Source organism: Syngnathoides biaculeatus, chromosome 12, assembly GCF_019802595.1.
Source record: "Syngnathoides biaculeatus isolate LvHL_M chromosome 12, ASM1980259v1, whole genome shotgun sequence".
In the NCBI taxonomy this organism is placed as follows: domain Eukaryota; kingdom Metazoa; phylum Chordata; class Actinopteri; order Syngnathiformes; family Syngnathidae; genus Syngnathoides; species Syngnathoides biaculeatus.
Window position 1 is genome coordinate 13,179,035 of NC_084651.1, and position 12,510 is coordinate 13,191,544.

General features: G+C 40.1%; 2 protein-coding genes and 1 long non-coding RNA gene across 3 annotated transcripts; 2 read left to right on the forward strand and 1 right to left on the reverse strand.

Annotated features, from left to right (window-relative positions):
- Nucleotides 1-256: 256 nt before the first annotated feature.
- echs1 (enoyl CoA hydratase, short chain, 1, mitochondrial) lies at nucleotides 257-5,436 on the forward strand. Its single transcript, XM_061837623.1, has 8 exons — nucleotides 257-443; nucleotides 2,095-2,292; nucleotides 2,365-2,492; nucleotides 2,676-2,775; nucleotides 4,310-4,414; nucleotides 4,573-4,692; nucleotides 4,786-4,853; nucleotides 4,929-5,436. The coding sequence occupies exons 1-8, from the start codon at nucleotides 350-352 to the stop codon at nucleotides 4,992-4,994; spliced, it is 879 nt and encodes a 292-aa protein (XP_061693607.1). The 5' UTR covers nucleotides 257-349; the 3' UTR covers nucleotides 4,995-5,436.
- Nucleotides 5,437-7,490: 2,054 nt separating this feature from the next.
- Nucleotides 7,491-10,318, forward strand: LOC133509741 (uncharacterized). The gene is made up of 3 exons (XR_009797437.1): nucleotides 7,491-7,773; nucleotides 9,870-10,075; nucleotides 10,180-10,318. It is a non-coding gene; the product is annotated as an uncharacterized LOC133509741 (long non-coding RNA).
- si:ch211-217g15.3 (uncharacterized protein LOC368914 homolog) lies at nucleotides 9,885-12,237 on the reverse strand. The gene is made up of 4 exons (XM_061837069.1): nucleotides 12,196-12,237; nucleotides 12,014-12,071; nucleotides 11,858-11,895; nucleotides 9,885-10,404 (listed from the first exon to the last, which is right to left on the reverse strand). Exons 1-4 carry the CDS (start codon nucleotides 12,201-12,203, stop codon nucleotides 9,885-9,887), a joined length of 624 nt encoding a protein of 207 aa, XP_061693053.1. The 5' UTR covers nucleotides 12,204-12,237.
- Between the last annotated feature and the right edge of the window lie 273 nt (nucleotides 12,238-12,510).

The window sequence follows — 12,510 nt, forward strand, 5'->3', positions numbered from 1 at the left end:
CTGGCAATCAGTTCAGGGTGTTCCCCGCCTCCTGCCCGTTGACAGCTGGGATAAGCTCCAGCACTCCCTGTGACCATTGTGAGGATAAGTGGTGAAGAAAATGGATGGATGGATGGCATATTTACCACATCACATTTATCTGTATGCGTCCATCTAGTGGACAAATTGCCGAACGACCTATCCAACTATCCAAGTAGTAACGCCCAAGTACACTAGGTGGCGGTGGTCCTGCTATATGGTTAAATAGGTGACCCGCTGCTAAGCGAAGAAGAAGAAACGTTCTAGGAAACACGGTGTGCTTTGCTTGTACTCGTTGCAAGTTGACAGTCGAAGAGTCCTTTTGGTAGTCATGGCGTTTGTTTGCAGAAATGCTTTCGCATTGCTGAAATCGAGCCGAGCGACACCGGCCTCGCTGTCCGCCGCCGCTCGCTTGTGCAGCTCGGGTGAGTGTTTTAAATGACACGCAAGCGCTCTTCAATCAATGTCAAGTCAAGCCGCGTCGATCATCAGCTCTGCAAACTCTCCGTTGCACTCACTAAAAGAGTACAAAGTTAATATTCATGTCCATGTTGCAATGCGTCCTAGTCCCACATGATAATTTAGCTAATTTTTACTGTATTATAACATTACTTAGGCCTTGCACAATTTAATTTAACACAAAGCTATTCTGTCTATAAATAGCAACAGGCGGATAATAGTAGCTTGTGTCATGTCGTATTAGTGTTGAATTGTACGACTATGTCGCTATCATTGATTATTTGTAGTAAATAATTTTCATACCAATTTACTGGTGTCTGTGACAGGCTATTTCAATATAATTTCAAGTGTCATCCCTATAAAACATTCTAAAATAGATATTGTAATGAAGAATACACATCACATTATTCACTTCAATGTCTACATGAAAAAATATGAGCGGAGAGTGCGTCATCCATGCGCAAAGTTGCGGAAGTCTCATTCTACATCCAAGTGGTCACCATATTGGCTGCATCTTCTGTCCGTGACGTCACACTGGGGCATTCACCATTGAAAATACACTGGCCCCTACTGTGGGACACGCCCCTTCAGACACGGAAGCTCTTTTCAAAGAAGAGAACATCTCACAACTGACTGAAGTTACCGGGGTGATATTACCCTATTGTTTCGAGCCATATTTAGATGATATGCAGATCATGGCCAAACAACTACTAAAAAAAAAAAAAATAACGGTTTTCGGGGGACCACGTAGTCCGTCTCTCATAACGTAACAAAACATCCTCGTACGTATGAAAGGGATGCTAAATGTGTCGATGTACGTGTCGGATGGCTTCAGCGTCGGGCTCGCCTTGTCAGCCTGGGCGTCTCGTCACCGGCGACCCCGACTCGGAAGCCGTCCGACATGTACATCGACACATTTAGCACCCCTGTCATACGTACGCGGATCTTTTGTTACGTTATGAGAGACGGATTTTGTGGTCCACATCAAACTATTATTTTTTTTTTTAGTAGCTGTATATGCACCTACCTGTCATTTGGAACCCACACAGCTCTCATCCTTTGCACCCACGCAATCCCTTTTTGCACAACAAACCGGGTGTCTTGAAAACTTTTGAAGGATAAATCCATCCACGTGAGTGTTCGAGCAATATCCAGCAATGCAATGAGCTGGCATTTTGGCTAACACGAAAGAAAAACGAGCTATCTTCCCGCAGGTAAGACTAATAGAAACGAACAAGTCTGCTTGAGCGTGCACCTGCCTACAACCTCACTTCCTGCTTCTTCTAGAAAACAAATTCTCGAGAGGATTTTCATGGCGGGAGTTACAAAAAGCCGTTTACGTCAAAATCATGTTTTGTGGTGAAAAAAGGCATGGGACCATACCGGCTGGCGTTTTTTTCATTAATAACATACTAAAAATCATGCATTTCATGACAGTGACCCTTTAAACAATCTACTCTTGTGAGGATAAGCAGCTCAGAAAATGGATGTATGCACATTTTCTTGATTTGTTAATAAGTCATGAAAGGGGGTTGCAAGTTTTCACCAATAGGAAACAGCGGGTGGAAACAGTTGAGAACTCTTCGATTACATGGTCAGTGTTGGCACCATCCACAGGTGTCCATTACGAGTACGTCATGGTGGAGAAGCGAGGAGAGAAGAAGAATGTGGGTTTCATCCAGTTGAATCGACCCAAAGCTCTCAATGCGCTGTGTGATGGCTTAATGAAGGAAGTGGGGCAGGCCTTGGACGCCTTCGAGAGCGACGGAGACGTGGGCGCCATCGTCATCACCGGCAGCGACAGGGCGTTTGCAGGTGGGGGAATATTGAGAATATGCAGTGTTGTTGCCGTCTCTATTTAAGACCAATGTCTTCTGTGCTGTTCAGCCGGAGCGGACATCAAGGAAATGCAGAATCGAACTTTCCAGGAGTGTTACGGGGGGAACTTTCTGGCTCACTGGAACAGAGTGTCCACCGTGAAGAAGCCTGTGATTGCTGCCGTCAACGGATTTGCAGTGAGCGTCTCTATTTTGCAATGGCAACATAGGAATGAAGTACCTGTCGCCTACTCGCATCTTGTCTAAAACCATCTCATGTCAACATTTTGGCAGACTCTGTGCCTTAGAGGATGAAGGCAACAAATTTTCAAGTTTTGACAAAGGTGTGGACTCTCCACTAACCTTTGTGCACTCTTTCAGTTGGGAGGAGGCTGCGAGTTGGCGATGATGTGTGACATCATCTATGCTGGAGACAAGGCCCAGTTTGGCCAACCAGAGATTCTGTTGGGGACCATCCCTGGTATGATTGTGCAGCCTTGTACTTTTCCTCCGTTTCAGTTATTATAAAGTCCTTTGAGGGTCATACTATATCTCCTTCCTTCCTTGGAAGTTTTATTCTGTTGGAATAGCAGCCCAGAGAAATTCTCAGTTAAAAATGTTAGTTTCCCTGTCCCAGAATTAAGGAGGCTGCAAGGAGCCCAATTTTTTACATCATAATCCATTTTTTTAAATGTGAGAGAGCCCACACGTGATGAGGAAAACATCACTATGTGCATTCCTATTGGTTTTCTTGGGCAAGTTCTTTTTTTTTTTTCCATGCATTTTTTCATGCTGTGATTAAATGCAGAAACACCAAAGAGATGTGATTTATTGACATCGCTATTCAATAAATCTATTAGAAATAATTTCAGCAGAATACGTTATTTAAAATTGAATGGATATTTGTATACTCTTAAGCAATTTTGTCATTCCATGAGTACCCCTACACTGATACATGATGATGATTGTCCAAAAGTAGAATTTAATATTACTGACTATTCAATGAAAATCATTTACCGTAATTCCCGGCCTACAGAGCCTCACCCAGTACATTTGTAAAGGAAAAAACATTTGGTACATACATACGCCGCAGCTGTGTAAAAGCCGCAAGTGCCCACTTTGAAACCCACATTCTAAAATGAGATATTTACAAAGAAAGACGGTACACAGAGAGTTTAATGCTAGCGCCACCGCGTTAACTCTAGCGCTGCACTAACAGGGGCAGTGAAAAAAAACAAAACATATCAGTAAAAATCACTGAGATATGGCAGTAAAACGCTAGCATAGCGGTAACAGGGCCGGACCGGTAAAAGTCACTTCCTCGGCACATATATTCCACTGGTCTCACTCTTACCTTTTCCGCTCGAGTGCCCCCTTGCGGCCGTTAGGAAAAATGCACAAATTAGCCGCATCACCACATAAACCTCAGGGTTGAAAGCGTGTCGAAAAAAGTCACGGCTTATAGGCCAGAAATTACGGTACTTGAACAGTTTTATTGCCTTCAAATGAAGTCATCCAAATAAAAGAAATATGTAATCAAAATCAATAATAAATCGGCCTTTTTGTAATACTCTTTCATTTTATAGGTGTGAAAATATGAACCCACTCCTGTATCCAGCGCAAGTGTTTGGATTTAATGGCATTTGAAACAATTGCTTAGTTGCATAAGGGAAGTAAGGAAGGGATTACGCTATTTATATGTAAAATGTGCTTCAACTTACGAAAAAATTCAGGTTACAAAATAACTTCCTGAGCGGATTAATGTAATGCTAAGTAGAGGTACCACTGTATATAATATTGAATACCATACTGTTTTATGAGCAGATTGCAGAGGAAAAGACATCTTAAACACACGTCCAAAAATCAGGCCTATGTTGACTATTTATTGCAGTGCTGGGGGGTTACTCAAATTTGGCCCAATTATCAATCTGTGTACCCCACTTGAGATTCTACCCTGTTACTCTTTAAATAGTACAAAACAGCGGCTTTTACCATGATGTCTTGTCTCCGTGCAGGGGCGGGGGGCACCCAGCGTCTGACCCGTGCGGTGGGCAAGTCTCTGGCCATGGAGATGGTGCTGACAGGAGACAAAATTACTGCCCAAGAAGCTAAGCAGTCAGGTACAAGTACTACGTGCTACTTCAAATCATTAACATGCTCAACAAAACGCCTTCAATAAAGTTACTTATAACGGTACACCCCCGTTTAGTTGCTCTCCCTATGCTGTCATTAAAACTCACAATGTATATATATATATTTTTTTTTTTTTTTTGTGAAGGTTTGGTGAGTAAAATTTTCCCCGTGGACCAGCTGGTGTCTGAAGCGGTGAAATGCGGTGAGAAAATCGCTGCTAATTCCAAACTGGTTTCCGCCATGGCCAAAGAAGCCGTCAACGCAGGTCAGCTCACATTAAGCGAAACTCGTCGAAAGCGGCGGAATCAAATCAGGTTTCACCTGATGTCCATTTTGCCTCTTGTTGTTGGGTTTTCAGCCTTCGAACTGACTTTGGCCGAGGGCAACCGTCTGGAAAAGCGTCTGTTCCACGCAACGTTTGCGACGGTGATACAGCACACTTGCAAGCGCCACGATCATATGCAAGACTTCTATTACATGATTTGTGTTTTTCATTTTCAGGATGATCGCAAGGAGGGTATGACTGCATTTGTGGAGAAGAGAAAGGCCAGTTTTCAGGACAAGTGATCTGCTGATGAACCTCCAAACAGATCATTGCGCCCCGCGTGCAGTAGAACACGGAAGATGTTTTATCTCCCTGGTAAGGACGAGACCTGTGGAATGCCATCCAGCCTATCCGTGAACAAATATGAGATTTCATCATGAAATAGAGTCAGGAACATGGAATAATGAAACAAACAGAACTTATCTGTACTGGGAAAAGTGGCAATATGGTTGACATTTCCCATTTCGATAAGTGGCCTATCATGAAAGGGTGAGTTCAGATTAGAGTGATTTCGTGCACTTTTTTTTTTTTTTTTAACCCTAGTTTGCTGCCCTGACAACTGAGAGTGCAGTTACATATTTACACGAAAATCATTTGGATGACTTCAAGCTTTTTTCACACTTATTATTATGCTACAGTTTCTTTCTGTATGTTTTCCAAATAAAACTTAATCGTTGATTTCTACTTTGGTGCTGCTTTGGGGAAAAAAAAAAAAAAAAGTGACGCTTGGCTGCTGTTGTCTGACGTCACTTTGTCGATAGCACATTTCCTCATTTGGGTCATGGTGGGGTGGCGCTTTTCCCGGCTGACTTTCATACCGATGGACGACCGAAGGAGTTTAATGGACATAACATGCATCTGATTGGAAGATGGGAAGAATTTGGAGTAGTGGACAAAAGCCATGCAAGCATAGGAGCGGGTTGGTTAGAACCCCCTTTCCATAATTTTGCTACTGTGCGTGTTGAAATAATTCCAATGCTTTTCACTTTCAAAACTTTATCCATCTGTCCATTTTCTTAACCGCGTATCCTCACAAGGGTCGCGGGAATGCTGGGGCCTATCCGAGCTGTCAACGGGCACCTGGTTGCTAGCCAATTGCAGGGCACGTGGAGATAAAAAGTTGCACTCACAATCCCACCTTGGGGCGATTTAGAGTGTCCAATTAATGTTGCATGTTTTGGGGATGTGGGAGGAAACCAGAGTTCCCAGAGAAAACCCAGACAGGCACGGGGGAGAACATGCTAACTCCACACAGGCGGGGCTGGGATCGAACCCGGGAAATCAGAACTATGAGGCCAACGCTTTACTAGCTGAACCTCCGATCCGCCTCAAAACTGTCTGCCTCGTGACACTAAGTAACTTTTTGGTTGCACCACTAGGGGGAGGGCACGTGCAGTTAAAGGCGCCTGTAAGTGACGAAATGAGTAGAAAATTGCAAAAACAAGTACAATTATACATATTTCGACCATTTGCCCAAATTAAAGCTTACTTCCACGGTCTCTTTTGAATGATAACATATAGGTAAAACATATTGGTTTAAAATCGCATTACTACCACAATAATAATGATACTATATGCTGTTACTCAAAACTGCTTGAGTACATTCTCAGTCAAGGGAACTACATTTGTCTTTTTTTTTTTAATATATTTTCTAAAACCGTCTACCGACTTCGGCAATAATGCTACCATTGATTTATAAATGCATATTTATACATTTCCCATTGTTTTGACGTCTGCATAAAAATTGCAGTTCGACGGCCTGCAGAGGTCTCAATGCAATGACACTCAACATTTCAGTTTAACAGTTAAAAATATTCTTTATAATGGATTTGTTTGAAATCACTGTTAAAATAGCAGTTGATGTGTGATGCATTTTTTTAAATATATTTGAATGTTTGTTTTGTACATGAAAAACAAGTACTGTATAATATAGTAGTTCAAAATGGATCTAAATTGGCTTCCTTTCAAAGTTGGAAATGAAATGCAAGAATTTCATGTGACCCTAGAGTGCAAAATGAAAGGAACCACAGAATTTGCCCCTCGCCCTTTTCTTTTCTTTTTTCCTTTCTTTTCTTGACGCACTGTGTGATGTCCACAGGTATCCCCCCACAAGGCCACGGCCTAATTGATTTCAATTTTTCATTTAATATTCCCCCGCGGAGCTCGCTTTCTTGTCTGTCCGGCGGAACCAAAGTTTTCAGAGCAAAAGAAACTTGTCTCCTCTCTCGGCGGGACGCCCCCCCCCCCCCCCCAAAAAAAAAAAGCCTGTAGTATCTGAGTCTTCCGAAAAGAAGTGTCCCCCTTTCAGGGTTGGAAAGAGGTCAAAATAATAAATGTCGACTTAAATGAGGCTCTTCAAGCGCACAATGGGGAGCAAAAAGTTACACTGGGGCATCGCAGACCCTCGCGGCGTGATGAACTCATTTAAGGAAGCCCAAAAGAAAAAAGGGAGCAGCATGGATCCGCGGAAACTCCGGACAGGGAGGGGGAGGGGGGCTTAGAACTCTCACAAATCCCCACGCTCTCTTTTGTCTTCCTACTGACTTTAACCTTATTTATTGTACTCTAGTGGCCACTTAAGGCTTCTATTTTGCTTTTCACTGCTATGATCTGCAGTCAGATTCGATTCATTTTCCTTTTATGAGGAAATCCACCGGTTTGCATTCATAATGTACCGTATCTAATAGGTCATGTAATATGTCCTCAATTTTGACAATATGATGTTAAATAATCTCTCACTTAATAGTGTTTTTAGATTTTTATGGACAATTACGAATTTTCAGCGGCGCTGCCATTTTCCCGAGTCACATGACCTACGTGGGCACATGTGACGTGTTACGTGCCGCAACAAAGGCTCGATTCCGTGGGACACCATACTTCCATATACAGCTATGAGCAGTCGCTCAGATATTTTCTCATCTTTCTATTTCTGAAAAATGTGCTTGTTTCTGCCCTACTGATATGTGACTGTTTTTCATGCTTTTTAGGCTATGGATTTGGTTCCTGGATTGGCTTTCAGAGGTGAATAATAATCTTAATTTCATATTACATCACAACAATCAATAGAAGCAAAGTACCCAAATGCTACAGAGTGAGAAGAAAATACTGTTGTGAAAAAAAATTACAATTTAATAGAAGAAATATTAGAATTTAGGCTGTTTGGTACTCTATTTGTACTTCTGATTGTATTCAGGCCAGCAGAGAAGATTTGTTTTTGTTGTTAGTTTTCACGGCGGGCAGCCAACAGCAGGCAAGCCGGGTAATTCAACCGTCAGAATCTTACACCAAGCCGACTGTGACTTGTCTTCATCAAACAAACAAAGCACGAGCAATATCTCGCATGGGACCGATCGCGTACGGATGGCCTTTCATATTTCACCAGCAAGTTATTATGTATTATTGGTTTAAGAAAATGAAAGTGGCAGCCTTTGATTTCAAACAGCAAAATCAATGGCCGCCATGTCTCGGTATGTCATCAGCTGTGGAAGTGAAGACAAAATGTGTAGACAAAAGCCATTATTTACTAACATTTTATTTATTGTCACTGTTGGGCAGGATAATCAGATAAAATAGCTTTTTTTTTGGGGGGGGGGGGCTTTCATCTTGCTTCCAAACATTACTTTGTTCAAGGAGTTATATTGCTATCAAATCTTTGTGTACACTCATCACCACAACAACAACCCCAATATTATGTTTGATGGCTAACTTAATATACTAAAAAAAAAATGATCGCTAATTTATTACTGTGTCATTGTTTGAAACTGTACGACCACAGGCGCCAGGTAGCTAGATGCCCTGACGCAACCCTTCTCAGGGAGTGGAGGCCCCAGTGGGATACGAACCCACAACCCCTGGTTACCAAACCAGTGCTCTAAACACTGAGCTATGGGGCCTCAAATATTATATATAATATTGCAAACTGTTCTTAATATTGATAACGTTATGGCATTTTTGTATGCTGTAAATCCTGTACTGTATGTACATTTATTGTTAAATGACAAAAAAGTGCACAGACGTTGGCTGAGCTGTAGATGGCAGTAATGGCACCTGTACAAAGACCACAACTCATATAATTATATAAAATCATAGATTTACAATAATAATGTCATAATTGTGAGAATACAGTAAATAAATATACAATTGAAATATTTATTTTAAAAAATGTAATCTGACCTGGGCTGTGAAATTGTCAAGTTGCACATTAGTATAGCTTGCAAAAACAAAGTCCATTCATTTTAAAAAATGTGTTTTTCCTCAATTATTTTTTGTTAGTATTTAAAAAACATTTTATACATTTTCCCCCTAAAACAAGAACTGAATCACCTAATATAACTTTTTTTTTATTACAATACTGAAGCTTTAATCATGTCAAAAACGTTTTTCCTTTTTTTTCCATTTTATCGTAGCAACGTCAACATATTTGTCTTAATATTACATCTTCATTCTAGTAACCCTCTTGCAACTTTATTTATTTTCTTTATTATATTATTTTACATTTGTCATGTTTTAAAGTAAGCTCTGTCTCAGCTCCCTTCATGAAATAGTGATACAATGGAACTCTAAAAGGAGGTGACACGTCTTTTTCCACAATGATTTAAAAAAAAGACTGAAATAATAATGAGACTTTTGAGCAACACCTGCAAAAATCTTGATTCTAATAATTAAGTGATTTGTTTTTTAGGGGTGGTAGGGGAATTAGCAATACCAGATTACAACTTTTTCATGGAAATGTAGTTTGTTCTAATATCATTACAAGCTTTTTCTCAAAATTCTATTTGCAGCATCACATTAAGACCTCTTTGTCATCATACAATAGTATTCTAGTAACATTACTTCTTGTAAAAAAAAAAAAGGGGGGGGCTAATATACTCCTTGTTATATTACTACCTCTTTGCATGCCTTAAAAAAAGAAGAAAAAATCAAGAAGAGGTTTGAGCAAGCGGTTCCACTTTAATTAAAAAAAAATGTTGAGAGGGTCCAAAACTTGGATGGCTCCTTTCTTGGCCAATGGGAGCAACTAATAATTTCATAAGAAAAAGGCCACAGAAACAGTTACAAACTTTATTATTCCAACAACTACATGTACTAGAGGTACTACCATTTTTATACCTTTAAAGGGGTGAAATGCCACATCATCGGTGGTAGAGATGATCCAGATCTTCTTCCGGTTGGTCGTAATTCTTGTCGGACTTCCATTCAAAAGGAGCGGCAACGTTGTCATCGTAGTTTTCATGGTAACTTGGGAACCGGCTTTGCACGTCAGGATGGTACCAGTCATCCAAATCCACTTCAGGTTCCAGGTGACGTCTCACCAGTTCCAGCGGTACAGTCTCTTTCGGTTCAAGTCGGGCACGTTGGGCCATCATTTTGTATTCAGCGGTGAGCGGGGCAAGGTATCCATCCAGTTCTGCTCTGATTTTCTGGTAGACCTCATCCCAGTCCTGCTCAGGCTCGTCTTCATCTTCAGCCAGAAGTTTTTGCAAAGAGGGATGCTGCACATCGTCCAGGTCTGCTTCTGCCAGCGGAATGTGTTGGGCAGCCACATCCTCCCATATCTTCATTTCAGGCTCAATGTCATCGTCAGTTTGGTCCGTGTCTTCCGGAGGTTCCACTTCCACACTTAAAGCCATCTTTTCCTTGGCGTCTACTGACCTGAAATAAGAAGGACAATTGATAGGGGAGAGGAAATTTCCAGTAAATACTCAAAAGTTTTGATCGAAATTTCCATTGGAAAATTCAACTGGAGAATTTTTCAGTTTCATTTGACAATAAACTTCAATTGGGAGTGCCAAGAAACAATTTGAAGTCTCATCTTTTTTTTATTATTGAGAGAAACATCAACATTTATTTTTTTTTTCATAGGCAGACATTCATCCAGATTAGAAGAAAAATAAAAGTGGATTGATTATATTTCAACATGTCTTTCCAAGAAGAAGTGACTCAACTTTGAAACATTATGTTGACTAATGAATTCTTAAAAGTTGAGTTGAATCTAGCTCATACCACAACGCAAAACATTAAAAAAAAATGTCCCCACTCTAAAATTACCAACAATGTCTGAATCTGAATCAAATCAAACCAAGCAATTTCCCCTCAAACCTAAACTTTGCATTTTTCATCACATTAAACTGTACTTACATGAAGTAATTTTTGCTCACAATTAAATACACTTATTGAAGTTCCTTAAGAGTCAGTGTTGTAAATTCTTGATTCATCCCCCTAAATTCCTGCTAATTGCAATAAATTGCCCTTAATTTCCATGGAGAGTTTCCAACTTTGAAAATTTCCAGTTTTTCGACCATCATCAGATGACGATTACAAACCCAAACAAAAACATTAATCTGCCCATTTTTTACAGCACTTTTCAGTGCCGTGAAGTATTGAAGTACAAATATTTTGTTACTTTACTCAAGCAGATGTTTCACTTTTAGTCCCTACAGATCATCTGAACTTTTTCAACCTCCATAGAGGACGCCACAATATATATAAAATTTGTGAATAGACTCAATAATGGTTGAGATCTTGGCGGCTCCTAAACAAGATTACGTATCTCAGAACAAAGCAAAATATTCTCGTTGTTTGTTTTTTTTTTTCATATCAGGCTGTTTTTATCTAAGAGCTTTTATCTTGCATGAAGACATTTACTACTTACTTCTATTACTGGTAAGGTTTCTTTTCCTCTTCCTTTTGCTGTCATTAGGAAATTTAGCACTTTTATTTGACAGGTCACAACAGAACATGTTATTATTTTGTTGTTGTTGTTGTCGCTCTTGGTTTGATTTTAAAAAAAAACTGTTTAGTTTTGTTGTGCCAAGAGAGGTATTACATATAAATGACAGTAAAAAAAAAAAAAACTTTTTCATATTAGTACAATTCAGAGCCTTCAGAGTCAGCAATTAACCCAACATGCATGTTTATGTGGGGGAAAAGGCAGAATACCCGTAAAAATAATAATTGGGAAGAAAATAAATCCTCCACACAGGAGGACCCGAGTCGAGATTCAAACATCGAACTTCACAAGTGTGAGGCGCTAACCACTAACTCACCGTGCCATCCCCAAAGAAAATGTATTAAATGCAGGAAAGTTGGGTGGGAATTGACTTACATGAGATTGTCGTGGAAGTTGTTCTTACTACTTTCGTTCTGAGAAAAGATGAGTATTTCGGATCACTGACTTTGAATCATTCGATATCATAATCATTACGTTTATAGTATGCGTAGCTCTCTTTAACATCATTAAAAAAGAACAAGGAGTCCATACCCACAGCTTGTATGGCTTGGAAGCAATGCCAAATATCAGCGTGACCAACAGAGTAATCCTACAAGTGCAAAGACACAAAATCAACAATGATTTTATTTTATTGATTGATTTTTTTTTTCTTCCCCCAAATCAGTACTTGCAGAATTCCTTCAGTACTTGCAGAATTCCTTTCGGCTCCTTACCTGAACATTGCGCTGCTGTTTGTGTGGAGTCTCGAAAATGGCCCCTCACGTTGGCCCCAGTGCAAAATGGCGGTCCAAAGTACCAACAATAAACTTACAATCACTTGACCTTTGCATCTTTTATTAATACTGCAACATCAACTCTTTATCACTCTCTATTTATCTGGTCATTTATTCTATGTATTTCATACTTGATGCGATGCCAATGTGTATGAAACCAAAACATTTGGCCAGATTAATCCATTAAATGAGATTCCGATGACTTTAATACAAAGGAACAATAATTGTAAAGTATTAAAGTGCAAAGCTACACTG

Bases quoted from the DNA above. Each gene is read 5' to 3' on its own strand.
- echs1 (XM_061837623.1), top strand. From the start codon at position 350: ATGGCGTTTGTTTGCAGAAATGCTTTCGCATTGCTGAAATCGAGCCGA. The intron at 4,693-4,785 runs GTCAGCTCACAT...TTGGGTTTTCAG, and splicing joins CAAAGAAGCCGTCAACGCAG to CCTTCGAACTGACTTTGGCC. The intron at 4,854-4,928 runs GTGATACAGCAC...TTTCATTTTCAG, and splicing joins TCCACGCAACGTTTGCGACG to GATGATCGCAAGGAGGGTAT.
- si:ch211-217g15.3 (XM_061837069.1), bottom strand. The intron at 11,896-12,013 runs GTATGGACTCCT...ATCTTTTCTCAG, and splicing joins CCAAGCCATACAAGCTGTGG to AACGAAAGTAGTAAGAACAA. The intron at 10,405-11,857 runs GTAAGTCAATTC...TTCTTATTTCAG, and splicing joins AACTTCCACGACAATCTCAT to GTCAGTAGACGCCAAGGAAA.